This window comes from Schistocerca gregaria, chromosome 3, assembly GCF_023897955.1.
Source record: "Schistocerca gregaria isolate iqSchGreg1 chromosome 3, iqSchGreg1.2, whole genome shotgun sequence".
Taxonomy (NCBI): Eukaryota; Metazoa; Arthropoda; class Insecta; order Orthoptera; family Acrididae; genus Schistocerca; species Schistocerca gregaria.
The window spans coordinates 182,144,774-182,165,359 of NC_064922.1; the positions used below are offsets into that span (position 1 = coordinate 182,144,774).

A 20,586-nucleotide genomic window follows, 5' to 3' on the forward strand; every position below is an offset into this window, starting at 1 on the left:
AAATTGAACAGTTTCTACGAGACATCATGCACATAGAACCACAAGAACTCATAGGAATTCATCTGTCTATACTCCTGGAAATGGAAAAAAGAACACATTGACACCGGTGTGTCAGACCCACCATACTTGCTCCGGACACTGCGAGAGGGCTGTACAAGCAATGATCACACGCACGGCACAGCGGAAACACAAGGAACCGCGGTGTTGGCCGTCGAATGGCGCTAGCTGCGCAGCATTCGTGCACCGCCGCCGTCAGTGTCAGCCAGTTTGCCGTGGCATACGGAGCTCCATCACAGTCTTTAGCACTGGTAGCATGCCGCGACAGCGTGGACGTGAACCGTATGTGCATTTGACGGACTTGAGCGAGGGCGTATAGTGGGCATGCGGGAGGCCGGGTGGACGTACCGCAGAATTGCTCAACACGTGGGGCGTGAGGTCTCCACAGTACATCGATGTTGTCGCCAGTGGTCGGCGGAAGGTGCACGTGCCCGTCGACCTGGGACCGGACCGCAGCGACGCACGGATGCACGCCAAGACCGTAGGATCCTACGCAGTGCCGTAGGGGACCGCACCGCCACTTCCCAGCAAATTAGGGACGCTGTTGCTCCTGGGGTATCGGCGAAGACCATTCGCAACCGTCTCCATGAAGCTGGGCTACGGTCCCGCACACTGTTAGGCCGTCTTCCGCTCACGCCCCAACATGGTGCAGCCCGCCTCCAGTGGTGTCACGACAGGCGTGAATGAAGGGACGAATGGAGACGTGTCGTCTTCAGCGATGAGAGTCGCTTCTGCCTTGGTGCCAATCATGGTCGTATGCGTGTTTGGCGCCGTGCAGGTGAGTGCCACAATCAGGACTGCATACGACCGAGGCACACAGGGCCAACACCCGGCATCATGGTGTGGGGAGTGATCTCCTACACTGGCCGTACACCTCTGGTGATCATCGAGGGGACACTGAATAGTGCACGGTACATCCAAACCGTCATCGAACCCATCGTTCTACCATTCCTAGACCGGCAAGGGAACTTGCTGTTCCAACAGGACAATGCACGTCCGCATGTATCCCGCGCCACCCAACGTGCTCTAGAAGGTGTAAGTCAACTACCCTGGCCAGCAAGATCTCCGGATCTGTCCCCCATTGAGCATGTTTGGGACTGGATGAAGCGTCGTCTCACGCGGTCTGCACGTCCAGCACGAACGCTGGTCCAACTGAGGCGCCAGGTGGAAATGGCATGGCAAGCCGTTCCACAGGACTACATCCAGCATCTCTACGATCGTCTCCATGGGAGAATATCAGCCTGCATTGCTGCGAAAGGTGGATATACACTGTACTAGTACCGACATTGTGCATGCTCTGTTGCCTGTGTCTATGTGCCTGTGGTTCTGTCAGTGTGATCATGTGATGTATCTGACCCCAGGAATGTGTCAATAAAGTTTCCCCTTCCTGGGACAATGAATTCACGGTGTTCTTATTTCAATTTCCAGGAGTGTATTATAACCAGCACAGTGTACCTCAAACTGATTGACGAAGCGGCCTCCATAGATTACTCCAACGATCTGCAAACGGCTTTCGCTTCTGTCACGCAGACGGTAACGTGAGCGTGGTAGGAGTTAACCATGCTGGTCTGGGGGTGCGTACCGTGCGCGTCTTTGAACTACCGTTCGAAGTTCCTGCCAACCTAGTCGTAGATGCGCTGCGGCCATACGGCACAGTTCTGAGTCACAGAGAGGAGAAATGGAACACATTCGAAACGTACCCTGTCCTTAACGGGGTACGACAAGTGTGCATAGAACTTAAGAAGCACGTTCCATCTTACGTTTTCGTTGGTGGCTGCCGCGCAATTGTTATATATGATGGACAGCCGAGGACCTGCTCGGGCTGCGGCCAGGAGGACCATGTTAGAACTGAGTGTCTGCAGCGACGCCTCGTTCAGGTGCCCCGCAATGAATTTCCCCAACGTTCCACTATGACCTCTCTCCCGCTAACATATGTGGAGGCGGCACGACATGATGTGATGGATGATCAAAACCTGCAACCTCCTCAAGCCGCTGCTAGCTCCGTCGACGACGACGCAGCCGAACGGTGCAGAGGTTCCTACAGCCTCTGGCACCGCAGCGTCGTGGGCACCCAGCCACCGTCTGTCGGGATCGGACACAGGGTTCATAGCGACCGGGACTGTGTCGAGCCCCGCCCTCCAGTCGATGTCGAATCTCGGACCCGAAAGTAAAAATCACCCAAGCGACACAAGAAGAGGCGATTGTCAGCTGAAGAACAGGACAGGGATCTGGAGCCGGCGGAAGACATCGACTTCGTTGACTCGTCCACAGTTTCAACGGACTCCAGTGGCATCATTCACCAGAAGGTGCCTGAAGACAAGGAACACTCTCCTAAATCTGGTGGCCCAGAAAACGAGGCGCATTGCGTCGACTTCCAAAATGTGGGCTCCTGTGAAAGCGACCAGCCCCCAATGACATCAAAATCGTCTCTTGGTGATTGGGCAGACGATATGGAGGCAGATGAAGAACAGCAAACATCGATATTTCCACCAGAGCCCATGGCTGACAATGAGCTCGGAGGGCGTCTGGACCGGATATACGTCTCGCGTGCCCTCCGCACAGCAACCCGTGATGCAAAACTCTGGCCGACGGCATTCACGGACCATCTCGCGTACATCTGCACTGTCACCTTGCCCCGACAACTCACAAGACGCAGCAGAGGCCCGTGGACGCTAAACGTCTCCCTCCTTCGCGAGGAAGCGTGTCGGCGAGCAGTCACTGCCACGTGGCGTCGATGTATCAGGCGCCTGTCCATGTATGGCTCCACGTTGCTGTGGTGGCTGGGATGTGTCAAACCTGCACTCCGAAAGACCTTGATGGCCTACGGGCGTGACAGATCGAACTTTCAAAGGGCAACATCGGAATTTTACAGCGTTATGTGAGCTGGCGACGCAACCGCCGTCTCCCGAACGTCAGATGTCCGTACAACGCATCAAAGCTCGTCTACTTCGCATCAGGACAGAGGAGCTAGAAGGTGTCCGCATCCGTGCGCGAGTGCAAGACTATCCCCAACGAAACAGCGTCAGTGTATCACATTGTGCGCGAGAAGCGCCAACGTAACGACTGCTCATTACGGCGGTAAACACGAAGGAGGGCGGCCGCGCAGTGACACAAACGGACATCGCGCACACGTTCGCCAAACACTATGGGACCTTGTACATGGAAGATCGGCGAAATGTACGTGATTATGACGAGCTGTTGCACGATTTTCCCGCTCCTCGGGACGTGGCACCCGATGATAGTCTGCTGTTGCCCATTACACCCGACGAGCTGACATCGGCCTTGGCACGTGGAGCACCGAACAAGTCGCCTGGACCGGACGGTTTACCCCTGGAATTCGACCGCACCTTTTACCACCTAATGGGTGACAAGTGGCTCCAAATGTTTCAAGACCTGATCCGCCCTGATTTCACTGTCCCCACAGAATTCACAGAAGGTGTCTTGATCCCAGTACCGAAACCGAATGGTGGTTGTAGGTGGCAGGACTTTCGCCCACTCACACTCCTCAACAACGACTACAAGATCTTCGCCTGTATCCTCCGCGCGCGCCTCCACACCGCTATCGGGAAAGCCATCCACACCGATCAGACATGTTTAGGTGGTGTCAGCAACATTCATACGGCGTTAGGAGCATACCGCGACGTAATTGCTTTGACGGCGGCCTGCAAAATACGATGAGTCCTTGTCGCAGTAGATTTTGACCACGCATGCGACCGCGTCGACCACGGCTTCTTACGCGCAGTTTTGCAACACATGGGCCTCTCTCCGGAGTCTGCACAGGTGGTCCTTCGACTGGTTCACGGAGCGCGCTCCCGCATGGTGGTCAGCGGTTATCAGGCTGGTCACATTGTTGTTGGACGGTCAGTGCGACAAGGGTGCCCCCTGTCGGGTATATTATTTTCTGCGGCGCTTGAACCAGCTTTACATGGTCTACGGCAGCGATTACCTGGTATCTCCTTGCGGGCCGTGACCTTTCCTTGTGGTGCATTCGCCGATGACGTGGTGTTCCTGGCCAGATCAGAGGATGAAATTCATATGGCGCTACAGTGGCTACGCCAGTAAGGGGCGGTCGCTGGGAGCGTCATCAACGTGAAGAAGACAAAATACGTGGATGTCGGAGGGGGGCTTTCCCACACAACGGCGGTGCCCTAGGACAAGGTGCCCGTACTCAAGTGTTTAGGAGTGCAGTTCTATAGCAATGTCCGACGCACGGCGGCGGCTACGTACCGCCGGATCCTACACCAGACACGTGCTCTGCTGCAGGACAACAAACTGCGTCGCTTGGATATGCTCCTCAGAACACGTTATGTCAACACCTATCTTGTCTCAAAACTGAACTACTTTGCGCATATCCTTCCCTTGACGGCTACGATGGCCGACAGATTTCAAGCAGCATATGGACATTTCGTAAGCACCGGTGTGGTTTTTGAAGTCCGATACGCCACCCTGACACTGCCGTAGCGGGCGGGCGGTATCGGCTCAACTCATGTATATAACCGTGCGCGATCGCTTTATCTCAACACTATGCGTCGCACGTGGACCTCTGCGCACGCCACTCTGACGGGCACCCTGATAGCGGAAGTGGCACCACACTCTCTGCGTCCCCCGGTTTCTGTAGGGCACATTTCACCGGCACTCACCCACATCAGAGAGTTCTTGATTGACTTCAGCTACTTACAGTCAGAACTTCCGACGACACGGAAGCCCAGCACAAAAGACTACTATCGCCTCTATCAACAGCAGCAACCTGTAAATACGGTCACCCATAGACATCCTGAAGTTGCCTGGAACACGGTGTGGCGAGCGGTACACACGCCTTTTCTACCTACGACGATACGTTCATTGTGGTACGTGGTTGTGAATGGGAAGTTCGCTACTCGTCAGAGGCTACATTACATACATCTGACGGACCACCCCTTGTGTCCGACATGCTCAGTCGTTGTCTCGAATGCACACCGTCTGACCAGCGAGTGCTGGCTACTCTTGCGGCGATTGACGGAGTCAGTCTCCCCTGATGACGTATTGCTCCCCGACGGCGTATACTTTCCATCAACCAAAACTGGCTAAAAGGCATGGCCGTTTACTACATATTTTGCGATGCTCCCAAAGGCACACTCGACTTTTGGTCCCTACTGATGACGACACATGCAGCTTTCATCCGCCACCCGAAGTACAGAACTCGTTTCGCAAATTATTTAGGTTCATTATTAGCGGATCCTCCTGCTCACTGGGGCGTTCCGGGTATGAGACACTGAAAATGACGAAGAATCCTGGAGCATATTGATTCTCTACGGACGGAATAGGGGGGAACCCCTCCCAACAGACGAGAAAACGACTCGGACGCTCGGCTACGGCAGTTGTAGGATCTTTCTTTGTAATGAAACACAAATAAATCTATAAATACAAAAAAAGTTATAAAAATTAAATAAATAAAACATCCTTTGATCCTCGAACTCGAACACGTTGCTTGGGCGTGGCGGCGGGATGGCCAGGCTTCGGGTGTCCACCCCTGCCCTACCCGTCGTCCTGCTCCGGCAGCGGTTAGACCTGCACCAAGGGGGCCGGACCTGGCCTGTAAGGGGCCTTCCGACAAATGACCCCAAATGCTCATTTCCACTCCATATTATATGTGTACCCTACAGGCACCGAAACGAAAGCAAACAAAAACCCCAAAAGTACAAAAACAACATCTACCAGTACATTTCTCAAAGTAAATCTTTTAAGCTATACCGAACAAACAGTAATGTACGATTTCTGAAACTGAAGGGTAAATTGTTGCTACAAATCCTACCACTCAACCGTTAACCAGAAGCTTTCAATGTAAAGACTATCCTGGTGCCGTCGCCACATGAAATGTGATTGAGTGAAAACTTGTAATTGTCGTTGTCTTATGTCGTGAGTTAGCACCACATGGGGTCGATCGAATTTCGTTCGTGCACATCATATTCCCAGCTTTGATTGCCCATCGGGTAAGCTACCTTCAGACAGAAGAATTCGCCCAACAAGTAAGAAGATATTTTCTGCGTTTTATATGCTTCGGATAACTAGCATTAATGCATTCTGTATGTGTGTTAGGTATGTCGGAGTATACAAGCTGACGTCATGAGCAATGCAATACAATGTTTGTTTGTCAAATTTCTCTTTACGAAACCATCCTTTCCATATCTCAGGATACATCTAAATTTCAGTGTAATATTTTTACTTGGGTCTCAAATAACATCCATTTGGGGGACAGATTATTACTATAATGCGATAGATAACCAGCATATCTATTAAGCACTAAATGAGCTGCTTCAACCACAAAAGATGATTGTAATTCCACCATATATTTACACAACGAAAGAACAGTGTTCTACTAATACCTATTAATGAACCGTAGTTTATGAAATACACTGACAGAAAAAAATTGCAACATCAAGAAGGAGTTATGAGACACAGGTGAAATTTGGGTCTTGTATCTGCATCTGATGTCAATTCATATTTCGCACTAGTTGCAGAATAGTGGCGCTTTTAGCACTGCTATGAAGATGCAAATCAGGTTTCCCTTAAATTCACGCTCTAATGGCCATGAGCGTTAGTTACCTGTGACACTGGACGTGGCGGGTTGATATGAGTCCAAACTGCCTTTAAAGCGTTGAAGGCGGCATTATCAGCACCTCACTGAGTTTCAGCAAAGTGACGTAACAGGGCTACGAGAAGCTGTATATTCCTTCGAGGATACGCAGAAAGACTTGACAGGAATGCAGCCACTGTACATGATTTCAACACCGCCAGAGTGCAGACGGACACTTGGCACCACCGAGAGGGAAGACCATCGTATTCGGCTTATTGCTCGGGTGCATCGTAACTGCATCTACATCAGCATTTCGAGCAGCAGTTGGCACCTCAATGGCACAACAAACTCTTACAAATCGCTTACTTCAATGGCAGTTCCGAGACCGATGCCCTGTAGCGCGAATTTCACTGACCACAAACCACCGTGTGGGGTCGATCAAGAGCCCATTGGAGGGCAGGGTGGAGTTTAGTTGTATTTTCTGATGAATACTGGTTCTGCCTCGCTCATAGTTACGGCTGTGTGTTGAGGAGGAAACCAGTGAGAACCTGAATACAGTGTGTCTGCATCTACACCTGGAGTTATGCTCTGTGGTGCGATATCGTGTGACAGCAGAAGAACTCACGTGTCAGCCGCGTGCAACCTGACTGCAAATCTTCATGTCGATCTGCTGATTCGTCCTGTTGTGCTACCATTCATGAACAGCATTCCAGCAGATGTTTTCCAACGGCATAAAGCTCTCTCACATACCGCTGTTGTAACCGAACATGCTCTACAGAGTGTCGACGTGTGGCACGGCCTGCTGGATCACCAGATCTATCTCCAGTGGAGCACATATAGGACATCGCCAGACGACAACTGTAGCGTCATCCAGAAACAGCGTTAACCGTCCCTGTGCTGACCAAACCAGTGCAACAGCCATAGAGCACTAGCCCACAGACTGAAATCTGGCACCTGTAAAACCTAATGCATGTCTTTTGCATTCATCATTCTGGCGGATACACCAACCATTAATGCATCAGCATTTCACGTTTGAATGAGCTGCCTCGCGCGTGCGTTAACCTGTGATCCTGCAGTGTTAATCATTCAAAAATGCCCCGTAAACTAATGTATTCCCGATATTTCATTATTGTCAAACACAATACGATGTTTTAGGATGGCAAAGGCATAAAGGAAAAGGCAATGGAGAATCGTCACTTACTCACGTACTGAAACATGCGTGATCCCAACATCACTTCAACAACATCACTTCTGCCACGCACTAGCTTACTGGGACTCGGAGTGTGAGTGGAAGAGTTGGGGGAGAGAATCATGTTTCTGGTGAGATGAAGCATGTCTGCGACCGTTTAGAAACATGCAGAAGTCCGTATCTAAAAGAAATTTACCAAATATATATTTAGCAGTTGTATTCGCAATAATCGTTGGTTCAAATGGCTCTGAGCACTAAGGGACTTAACTTCTGAGGTCATCAGTTCCCTAGAACTTAGAACAACTTAAACCTAACTAACCCTAGGACATCACACACATGCATGCTCGAGGCAGGATTCGAACCTGCGACCGTAGCGGTCGTGCGATTCCAGACTGTAGCGCCTAGAACTGCTCGGCCGAAATTCATGATACCTCCAGTAGATTAAGGACTCTGAATTAACCAGAAATTCTAACTGCACAAAATTATTATTTACTTTCGCGGATTTTAGTTATATGTCTTGAGCTATGCCACAGATGAAGAATATTCAGGCAAAGGCCACGTTTTAGGTGAAGTCTGGTTAATTCGAAAGCCCTGAAACCAACATAAGTTTCACATACATGTGAGTTTTCGTTAGAATTAGCAGTTTTACTTCCGTCATTTGAGCTATCACATTGATCAAGAATGTTTAAGTGAAGATCACTTGACTGGCCGGAGGCAACAATTTACGCTAAATGCAGTTGATTCAAAATGCATGAAACAAATAAATATTTCTTAGTCATGATAGTATTCATTACACTCAGCACTTCAGATTCTGTAACTGTGCTGGGTCACAGATCAAGAACCGTCAAATGGTGGCCACATGATCGACTGAAGACCAGTCTCTAGTCATTCTGTCACAAAGAAAGCTCCATCAAACTCTGTGAAACCACACGAGGTAGGACACTACTCACGAATTACAGTAGACAGCAACACACTACAAATACACCTGCTCATGACGAAACGTGGCAAGCCACTCTCTCACTTAAATGACTCTGTCAGTGAGATTAACAGTCGTATTTTAGGCCATCATCTCCATGTTTCCCAATACTACGTTTGGTATGTGTGGGTTATGAGCTGTTTACATGGGGACATTTTGAGCAGAATGTTCTTATAACTGCATGTGTAGCCTGTAGATAACTTGTAACAGAGGGGCGGTAGTGCAGACGATGCAGAACAGGGAGAAAGATGGATTATGGGGCACGAATGTTGTGTCCCGCGACACTGTTCCCACTTAGGGTAAGAGGAGAGCGCCAGCTTGCAAAACGTTTTACCTGGGCCAGGTAACATTCCATCGTGAAGACTGCCAATGGAGGAAAGCGGGTGAGGAAGCCATTTAAGGGAGACTGCTGTAATCTGAGGTTTTGTATAAACGGTGCGAAGGTTATAAAACTACAAGCATTCTCAGGTTAAAAGCTGGGACGATACGATCAGAGCGTCTGGTGTACATGTTTCGTGCAGGCAAGACTGTAACTCTCCTGACACCAGAAAGTCGCCAGGTTCTTTTAGAGAGCGACAGAAATAATATATACAGGGCGGTACCTTGATCGTGACGGGGCCAAATATCTCACGAAATAAGCATCAAACGAAAAAACTACAAAGAACGAAACTCCTCTAGCTTGAAGAGGGAAACCAGATGGCGCTATGGTTGGCCCGCTAGATGGCGCTTCCATAGGTCAAACGGATACCAACTGCGTTTTTCTTAAATAGGAACCCCCATTTTTATTGCATACTCCTGTAGTACGTAAAGAAATATGAATGTTTTGGTTGGATCACTTTTGTTGATTTGTGATATATGGCGCTGTAATAGTCACAAACATGTAAGTACCTGGTATCACGTAACATTCCGCCAGTGCGGTCGGTATCTGCTTCGTGATACATTATCCGTGTTAAAATGGACCGTTTACCAATTGCGGAAAAGGTCGATACCGTGTTGATGTATGGCTAGTGTGATCAAAATGCCCAACGGGCGTGTGCTATGTGTGGAGCTCGGTTTCATGGACCACATCATCCAAGTGTTCAGACCGTTCGCCGGGTAGTTACGATATTTAAGGAAACAGGAAGTCTTCAGCCACATGTGAAACGTCAACCACGCCCTGCAACAAATGGTGATGCCCAACTAGATGTTTCAGCTGCTATCGCGGCTAATCCGCATATCAGTAGCAGACAAATTGCGCGAGAATCGGGAATCTCAAAAACGTCGGTGATGAGAATGCTACATCAACATCGATTGCACTCGTACCATATTTCTATGCACCAGGAATTGCATCGCGACGACTTTGAATGTCGTGTACAGTTCTGCCACTGGGCACAAGAGACATTACGGGTCGATGACAGATATTTTGCACGCGTTCTATTTAGCGACGAAGCGTCATTCACCAACAGCGGTAACGTAAACCGGCATAATATGCACTATTGGGCAACGCAAAATCCATGATGGCTGCGACAAGTGAGACATCAGCAACCTTGGCGCGTTAATGTATGGTGCGGCATTATGGGGAAGGAAGAATAATGAACCCCCATTTTATCGATGGCAATCTAAGTGGTGCAATGTATGCTGATTTCCTACGTAATGTTTACCGATGTTACTACAAGATGTTTCACAGCATGACAGAATGGCGATGTACTTCCAACATGATGGATGTCCGGCACATAGCTCGCGTGCGGTTGAAGCGGTATTGAGTTGCATATTTCATGACAGGTGGATTGGTCGTCGAAGCACCATACAAATGGCTGCACGTTCACCGGATGTGAAGTCCCCGGATTTCTTTATGTGGGGAAGCTTGAAGGATATTTGCTATCGTGATCCACCGACAACGCCTGACAACTTGCGTCAGAGCATTGTCAGTGCATGTGCGAACATTAGGGAAGGCGAACTCCTCCCTGTTGAGAGGAATGTCGTTACTTGTATTGACAAATGCATTGAGGTTGACGGACATCATTTTGGGCATTTATTGCATTAATGTGGTATTTACAGATAATCACGCTGTAACAGCATGCGTTCTCAGAAATACGTTCACAAAGGTACATGTATCACATTGGAACAACCGAAATAAAATGTTCAAACGTACCCACGTTCTGTATTTTAATTTAAGAAACCTACCTGTTACCAACTGTTCGTCTAAAATTGTGAGCCATATGTTTGTGAATATTACAGCGCCATCTATCACAAAGCGAAAAAAGTGGTTCAACTTAAACATTCATATTTCTTTACGTAGTACACGAATATGTAATAAAAAATGGGGTTTCCTATTTTGAAAAACGCAGTTGATATCAGTTTGACCTATGGAAGCGCCATCTAGCGGGCCAACCATAGCGCCATCTGTTTTCTCCCTTCAAGTTAGACAAGTTTCGTTCTTTGCAGTTTTTTCGTTTGACGCTTATTTCGTGAGATTTTTGGCCCGGTCGCGATCAATGGACCACCCTGTACATATGTTACACAGGCACAACTGTCTGGAAATCTTAACAGTCTTCTTTCAGAAGGTGGAAATGGTCCGCCTGGAAAGATAAGATCTCTTCGTAAGTGAGGGACTGCGGTCACATTTAGGTAGACCTTTTCTACCGAATAATGGCCATGCTTACTGTGAGAACGACGCCTCCCTATTCTGAAATCTTCTTTTTTTGAGAGGATATGCAAAGCAGTGGCTTCCTCTCCCAGTGTGGGAACCCTGGTACTGTGTCTTTATTGGCCACAAGGACAGCAGAACAATCAAGAGGGGAGACTCAATGAGTGGATGACAGTTCGATTTGTTTGTACAGCGTGGAGACGAGATTTTCCAGCTAATTCATCTCCTGTGCGAGGCTTGGTGGAAAATATTTATGATTCTTGGGTGTCTTCGTCTTCTGGTCCGCCCCTGGTGGAGAACTTCAGGACTTTTCGTAGTGGGTGAGACTAAGAGCCAGTGGCAGTTCCCAACTGAACCGACAGTGAAACTGCATATCATCTCAGACATATCGTGTATCACGAGGGTGGCCTTATTCGTCCTTAGTCGGTCATCTGACGTTTGACAATTCCATCACGTGCCATCGTGCCTGAGAGTCAAATTGGTTGGCCAGAGCAGCGAACGGATGCATCTCACAGTGCAGTGTGCCGGGATTTCAGAGCTCTGATAGGGAAGCTTTCCGCGTTCAAATAATGAGAACGCCAGTCAGCCTAGTTTGCAAATTTTGGTGGATGCGTCAGAACATTACAGCTGCCGGCGCTCACTGTTCTTCGCCCAGAGCGCGCCGCTTTCTGTTGGCGCCTGAATCGAGGTGAAAGAGTAAAGTATCGCTGTGCTGTCGAACAGTTGTTAAACGATATTCACAGCTCCCTACGCTCCGTGAACCATAGTTTCTAGTGTACCTGGTCGTAGTTAATTCCATTTGAATAGAATTTGGCCTCAGAGAGGATTCATGTAAACGAAGCCTAAATGCGTTCATGGGAGAACTTGTATAGTTTCCACCCCAACGAATGATTTTCCAATCAAGCACCATTCCTTTCCTGATTTATGTCTGTCATTTTATTTTTTGTAAATTGTATAAGGATGTAGAAATACTTGTCATTATATTTGTAAACTTAAAAACGCCTTTGTTCTATTTCATACTCCCGCAGCGATTCACTGTTTTTGTTTTGTTTTGGTGACACATGGCTACACCAGCAATTCAGAATGCAATCGTAAAAAATTAGTAATCTTGTGAAACAGGTGCGTGTTTTCCTTTTCTGCAAAGTTAGACTATGGCGCACTGAGAAAATTTAGACTCGCTTTTGACGCTTTGCGTTGTATCTCAGCTATTTGTAGTATGCTGCAGTCATTTTGTTTCAGTATATGTACTGTCTGTGTCATCTACTTTGTTTTTGATTGTGTCTTGTCTGTAACTTCTGCGTCACTTCTTGTCCGATGTTGCGCCGCTGGTAATAGCATTGTGCAAGTTTTTGTGGTGCATATTTGTTTATAGGGATGTATAAGGCATTTTAGAGTAGGTTTTATTTCATTGGCTTGGGCATAAATCTGCATTATTTGGAAAAGACCTGACTATAGTTGTGGCGTGTGATGCATTTGAGTCGGAAGCTTGTGGAAGCAGCAATTGATTTGAATGTTTACGAGAAGCGCAGCTCGTGTGTGTGTGTGTGTGTGTGTGTGTGAGAGAGAGAGAGAAAGGTGGCACACCGTTGTCGTCCAAAGTGGAACACGAGCCAGTCATTGATGCAGAACAAGGTAGGAGGGTCGATGAAGTTCATTTAAATCACTCTCTAAACAGGGCTCAAATGTAAAATGCAGAACACTCTCCTGATGAGGGTTCAGTTCATTCAGGAAATGAAAAACCATGCCGAGGTGGCAGGTAGTGCATGTTGTTTAAAACCGAAAAGTCAGGGAAAGTAACAGTCCGATTTCGCAGGTAATGCGCCATAGAGCAGTCGAGTCGCAGGCGTCTAGTTCTGCGGCGTTGCTGGAAATGCACAATTAGAATCAATCATTCAGTTTATGCAAGAGGCAGAGAAAAGATGACAGAAAAGGGAAGAAAAGAGAGGTCTTGCAATGATACTTTAACATACTCCTGAGAGCATAAGTTTAATGGATTCCTAAATAACATGAAGCGGAACCGGCCGCTTTGGTCGAGCGGTTCTAGGCGCTTCAGTCCGGAACCGTGCTGCTGCTACGATCGCAGGTTCGAATCCCGCCTCGGGCATGGATGTGTGTGATGTCCTTAGGTTAGTTAGGTTTAAGTAGTTCTAAGTCTAGGGGACTGATTACCTCAGATGTTAAGTATCATAGTGCTCAGAGCAATTTGAACCATAAAGCGGACAACTCAAAGCTACATTCAACACGTGATTTTACGCGAGAAAGTTAGGGATAATAAAGGATATTTAAACATTTCCGTTACATCCTCAAGATAAACAAATAAGCAAATAAGTGAATAATGTATCTGAAACGTCAACTTAAATTAAAACAACAAAATATATTTGTTCATGATATCAGAGGAAAGCTTAATCGAAAGCGTCCTTACCTTCCGAAGTCCTGTGAAGCAGTAACCAGCAGGTCCTCTGGATGAGAGCATCCAGTCTGTGTGCGGCGCAGAGAGTTGTTCCCTGCCACGTAAAAATAGACGTTCACCCCAGGTGAGTGATCATCCTCTCTTGTTTCAGCACTGCCCATCTACAAGTTAGGTTGGGACTACCATTTCAACACTCTGTAAGAGTTCTGGCAATAGGGGTGACAAATTCACAACAGTCGAATTTAATCACTCAACTGGTAAAGTAAGAAACTAAACGGACTGTGCAAGGGAAAAAAAAGCTTAAGGTATTTTCTGTCTGGGTGCTAAGTCCTCCTGTGGCAGCGTGAAACAACAGTAGGACTAGACGCTACCCACATGTTAAGGTGCCAGGTGCACTTAATACTAACACAACGGATTCTGTTACTCCAATTGAGATGTTTCATACAATTACTGACCGAATTTAAAATAAAATGCTGTCATAATCTGCTAGTTATGGTGTACAATATCATGTGTTAATTCCTGCTTACTCGTCAAATATGGGGTGCTAGGAAAATTGCTTTCTCGGTTCGCTGGACAACGATTCAAGCAAATCGTATTAATGAATTATATTACAAAAGTAAATGATTACAGTACTTCAATTTGTGTCATCAGATGTGTCGCAAGCAAACAGCGAGAGACAAAATAAACAATGTCCTTCAGTATATACGGGTGTTCAAAAAGTCTCTCCGCAGTGCCGCAGTAAATATGCCGAAATGAAACTCAGTGAAATACAAGTTATTAATTTAGTGAATATTCATTTTTACCTACAAATTTTAACTTTAAATGTTGAAAGTGTCCCCCCCCCCCCCTTGGAGAATACACAATTCAATGTGCGTCTGATCATGTTTCCAAACACAAGCTGTAACATTTCTTCTGTAACAGACGCAATTAAAGTGGATATTGCAGTTTTCAGTTCATCGATGGATCCTGGACGGTTTTTATAGACAGTTGCTTTCGCTGCACCCCAGAAGAAAAAGTCAGGTCTTGTTAAAAAAGATGTTCAAATGTGTGTGAAATCTTATCGGACTTAAGGTCATCAGTCCCTCAGCTTACACACTACTTAACCTAAATTATCCTAAGGACAAACACACCCACCCGTACCCGAGGGAGGACTCGAACCTCCGCCGGGATCAGCCGCACAGGTCGTGTTAGGTCAGGCGGTCGTGGAGGCCAAACTCCCTGTGAAATTATGCGATCACCAAAAACGTCAGCAAGCAGTGACATTGAAACGAGACATAAACTTAAAACTTCAACGTTCACGTCAACACGTAACGACACACACCACGGATACTGCTGACGCTGGCTGAGATAAGCGAAACAGTGGAATGTTGGGAGAGTCCACTAGAAGAGAAGTAACCCAGACAGGCAAACAGTCATATGACAGGCACGGCTAACAATCATACGGCACGACCGAGAAACATTTTGAACACCCCGTACAATTCCTAATTCGCTAGTCTTGAAGTGCCTAATCTTGATGCTGCTGAAGAAGTGGGCTACGGCTTGTCAGCGTGGCGCGTATGTTCTCTTCGTATAGAGGCCACTGCTGTAGCGTTGTCGTCCTGGAGAGGAGTCAGTCAGCGTGTGATTGCCTGACGTCTTCTTCACAGCCCTCTCTGCTCTCTCGTTTTCGACTGGCGTGCATAATGTTACTCCATAACATTATGTTTAAGTTCGACAGGGTAAGAGAAGTATCACTGTTAGAAGCTGTTTACCTATCTTGAAGCAGCGTGACACATGGCGTGCAAATTGCCTCGGTTATATCCACCCAATATTTGAGAATGAGGGTACCTACGCACTCCCAGCCAGCTTTACACATATTTTCAAACCTACTAGAATCTTGTAATCGCTCTCATCCCACAGAAAATAATGAACTGAAACAAGAGATAGTGCTTAATGTGTCGTGACATGCTAAACTCTCGCCAACCCACCACCAGATGTCTCCAGTTCATTCTGGAGAATGTGCTGGACAGGGTTGCTGTCGAACACCTCCTGTTTGAGGCTAGTTCAGGACAGCACAGGCAATGAGCTACGTTGTGTTATCTTGTTGACAGATAATTCCACGGAGACCTCTATGACAGGGCACTCCCACTAGCCTAACATACGAACTAATTACGCCGCTGCTGTCCGTATCCGCTAAGTTAACCAGAGGTGATCAAGTTATGTACTCAATGACAGTCCATAAAATAACACCTCTCACGGCATTGGTGAAATCAATCTATCAATGTTCATTTTCCTTGGAGCCTCAGCACATGGATGTGTCCATCAAGCTATTCACAGAACTAGGACTCGTCTGAGAAAACGACATTAAACCGCTTCTGCGTCCAATGTCAATGCTGAGTGCACCACTGCAGGCACGTCTCTGCTGATGCTTCAAGGGAGGCTGCTACGTCGCAGTGCTGATAATGTGTGGCGCTTCAGATGTCGCTGCATTGTCTGTGTGGATACCTGTCTAGTACCAAACAAGCCTACTTCCTGACTTACGATTTATGATGTGGCAGTACTATGCTGCACCTCTGAGTGGACAATACTTCCGCTCTCTCAGACGCTAGTCGCGTGGGACTACTGAGATCCTGCACAGCGTTGTACATGGTCCTGCTCAACACATAAATGAGATATTCGCGTTACAGTTGTAAGATCCCGACCAATGCGAACAGAAACATTGTTGTTCCGCTGCTGTCACGCTTAGACAGGTGTAGATGGACAACCTCTTTAAACGAACAAATAAAACGACCTTCTTAGAAAACAATAAGCATTCACACGCTGTGCCTTAATAAGAAATCCGTTGGGTAATCTTTCTCTATATACAGAATATAGATACCACTACTCATATACACCATTTTCCACTGAAATGCTAATCATTTGCATATCCAAGAATGTAGCACACTTCTTCACCGAATGATGTTTGTTGCAAGAGACCTCCAAGGTGTTGCAGTTATACTGGCTAGCAGTGTATTTCAGAATGATCCTCTGAAAAAGTTAACGAAAAAGTATTTTTCTGTTTAAAGCTTTCTAACACGTGTCTTTGCTTTTCAGTGACCAAACAGAGCACTTGAACGGCCTTTGTGATGTAATCATTTCCCAGGTTGAATATCATCGTAGAGCACAGGACTTGTAGAAGTTTTTTCCCTTCATACAAAAAACCTGAGTTCGAATTTTACTGCTATCACTGAGAAGACAATGTAGCTACCTTCCTCGAACATGAGGTACATTTATCTAACAGAAAGGAATCATCAATGTTATCAGTTGTTTGATCCGTTTTCCACTGGAACTTGTCTCACTCAATCAAGGAAATATCGTATGCTATGTGGTCTGAATCACGAAAATAATATCTCTGTTTTCTCTCTTTTTTTGCTTGTTAAGCTTAGACGTGCACGCAAGCTTTCTTTGTTCAGAACTTATATATTTGTCGGAAATGCAGCAGTTAATGTTATTTCCTCAGGATTGAAATACCATTTTGTAACAAGCCGGTTTGTTATGTGGAGAGTGCAGAGAAATTTGTTGGTGCTAATCTACTGTGAAACTGGAAATCGTTTGTGTTTCTCACACTTATCACTTCCTAACACCTTTACCTTTTTTCAATCACGTGAACATTGATATCCATCCGGTTATGACTGTGCTGAAACTAGCTCGAACTGCGTAGAAATAGCCAGTAAGAAGACTTTAATCAATAACTTATGTGTGTCAATACAGAAACTTCCTGGTAGATTAACAGTTTGTGCCATGTTGGGATTCCAGTCTGGGACGTCTATGTTTTGCAGGCAAGTGCTCTACCAACTCAGCTATCAGAACTCGCCTCACGATCCGTTCTCTCAGGTTAGCTTCCGCCGGTACCTCGTCTCGGGTGGCTCAGTTGTTGGAGCACTCGCTCGCAAAACGCGAGGCTGCCAGAATCGAGTCTTGGTCAGGCACAGAGTTCTAGTCAGCCAGCTCCCATACCGCTGCAGGGGGAAAATTTCTTTCTCAAATTGTCAGTATCGTTGACAGTTACATGATGCAGTGAAGTGGTTTAAAAATGCCAGGTGTGGATAGCAACGGAAACGATAACATTTTCCCTAACACATCGTGTTTCGTATAATTTTCATCTCCAAATGTTGTTCTTCCTTATTTATTTCCGTATTTTCCTAGCTACACCGTTCCTCGTCTCAGCTCGTGTACCACCTGTTACAGGGAGGCTCGGTGGACCGTAGGCTGCCGTTCGCCATCTTGTCAGCGATGCACCTGCTAGGAGCGCTGTCGGTGTCGTTCCTGCCGGAAACTGCGCTGCAGAGGCTGCCGGAGTCTCTGCAGGACGCCGCCGAGTTTGGCAGAGGGCGCCCCTACTGGAGCTGGAGACTCATCGCCCCGCCGTCATACGTTCAGGGACAATAGGCGCCCTCGGTTACGGTCCAGTCTCCCATTTCGTCTTACATACTTCAAACTGAAGAACAATTTATCTACTGAAGTAGGAAAAAGAGCTTTAACTCTAGTAGTGTACATACAGGTATATTGATTGTCGCAACGAAGTACGGCACCAGGGTCACAGTAACCCTCAACGATTTGCAGCTGAAAGACTTGAAAATATAATATTCTGTAATAAAATTGTGCTCTGACTTACTAAACTCATTATATTTTACCTCTCCCATGTTCTTCTTCAGTTAGTGTTATTATTAACAAATCCGAAATTCGAGACTAAGTAAAACCAGTCATGGAAACTTTTCAGGGAAGAAGCCTGAAAGTGATCTGGATCTAAGAAATTTGCACTACTGGCCATAAAAATTGCTAAACCAAGAAGAAATGCAGATGATGAACGGGTATTCATTGGAAAAATATATTATACTAGAACTGACATGTGATTACATTTTCCCGCAATTTGGGTGCATAGATCCTGAGAAATCAGTACCCAGAACAACCAACTCTGGTCGTAATAACGGCCTTGATACGCCCTGGCATTGAGTCAAACAGAGCTTGGATGGCGTGTACAGGTACAGCTGTCCATGCAACTTCAACACACGATACCATAGGTCATCAACAGTATTGCCTGGCGTATTGTGACGAGCCAGTTGCTCGGCCACCATTCACCAAACGTTTTCAATTAATGAGAGATCTGGAGAATGTGACGGCCAGGGCAGCAGTCGAACATTTTCCATCCAGAAAGGCCCGTACAGGACCTGCAATATGCGGTCGTGCATTATCCTTCTGAAATGCAGGGTTTCGCAGGGATTGAATGAAGGGTAGAGCCTCGGCTCGTAACACATCTGAATGTAACGTCCACTGTCCAAAGTGCCGTCAGTGCGAACTAGAGGTGACCGAGACGTGTAACCAACAGCACCCCATACCATCACGCCTGGTGATACGCCAGTATGGAGGTGACGAATACACGCTTCCAATGTGCGTTCAGCACGATATCGTCAAACACGGATGCGACCATCGTTGTGGTGTAAACACAACCTGGATTGATCTGAAAAATGACGTTTTGCCATTCTTGCACCCAGGTTCGTCGTCGAGTACACCATCACAGACGCTCCTGTCTGATGCACTGTCAAGGGTAACCGCAGCCATGGTCTCCAAGCTGATAGTCCATGCTGCTGCAAACGTCGTCGAACTGTTCGTGCAGATGGTTGTTGTCTTGGAAACGTCTCCATTTTTGACTCAGGGATCGAGACGTGGCTGCACGATACGTTACAGCCATGCGGATAAGATGCCTTCCATCTCGACTGCTAGTGATACGAGACCGTTGGGTCCATCACGGCGTTCCGTATTACCCTCCTGAACCCACCGATTCCATATTCTGCAAACAGTCATTTGATGCCGACCAACGCGAGCAGCAATGCCGCGATTCGATAAACCGCAATCGCGATAGGTTACAATCCGATCTTTATCAAAGTCGGAAACTTGATGGTACGCATTTCTCCTCCTTACATGAGACATCACATCAACGTTTCTCCAGGCAACGCCGGTCAGCTGCTTTTTGTGTATGAGAAATCGGTTGGAAACTTTCCTCATGTCAGTACGTTGTAGGTGTCGCCACCGGCGCTAACCTTGTGTGAATGCTCTGAAAAGCTAATTATTTGCATATCAGAGCATCTTCTTCCTGTCGGTTAAATTTCGCGTCTGTGGCACGTCATTCTTCCTGGTGTAGCAATTTTAATGGCTAGTAGTGTATTTGCAGTTTAATTAGATGTAGAAGATATTCATTTAGTGAATTGCACATATTACACGAAACATTGAGGTATTCTCAGTTATTCATTAATGCGTTCATTCATTATTTCCGCATTTTTGGAATTCGGACTACAATATTATGGACAAATGGCAGACCTGAACTGTTAGGAACAGCTGTGTTCCAGCAATAGCCACTCTCACTGTGACGACTGGATTTTCTTCGTCAGTCGGCAGTCTGATGCACTTCGCCATTGTTCATAAACGCTGCAGTATCATCAGCTTCAGAATCACTTCCATCACGAGAGTGACTTATATCACTTCCACAATTGGGTCGTTCTGACAGTACTTCCTGTATAGGATCCTCCGTTAGTAAAATATCTCTTTCTTACGTGCCATTGTCTCATAAATGAACTTCATATTCAGCGACAAAATGGTTACACAATCTGTACTCCGGGATCGCAGTAACCCTTAAAAATATTTCTGTCAAATTAATTAGACAACAGTGCCTCACAATTGCGAACGTCCGTCCTCTACTTTGTCTCACTCAATGCTGAATTTACGTTGGTGTCAGCGGACTGAGTATGTGCAGTGGCGTATG

General features: G+C 46.8%; 1 protein-coding gene across 1 annotated transcript in view; it reads left to right on the forward strand.

The window, feature by feature from the left end:
- The window catches only part of LOC126355300 (beta-alanine transporter-like), a 602,272-nt gene extending 583,917 nt beyond the window's left edge, over nt 1-18,355 (forward strand). The window contains exon 8 of the mRNA XM_050005591.1: nt 18,018-18,355. Within this exon, the coding sequence (XP_049861548.1) occupies nt 18,018-18,218 (201 nt within the window). The 3' untranslated portion in view covers nt 18,219-18,355. The remainder of the gene's footprint in view (nt 1-18,017) is intronic.
- Nucleotides 18,356-20,586: the final 2,231 nt, after the last annotated feature.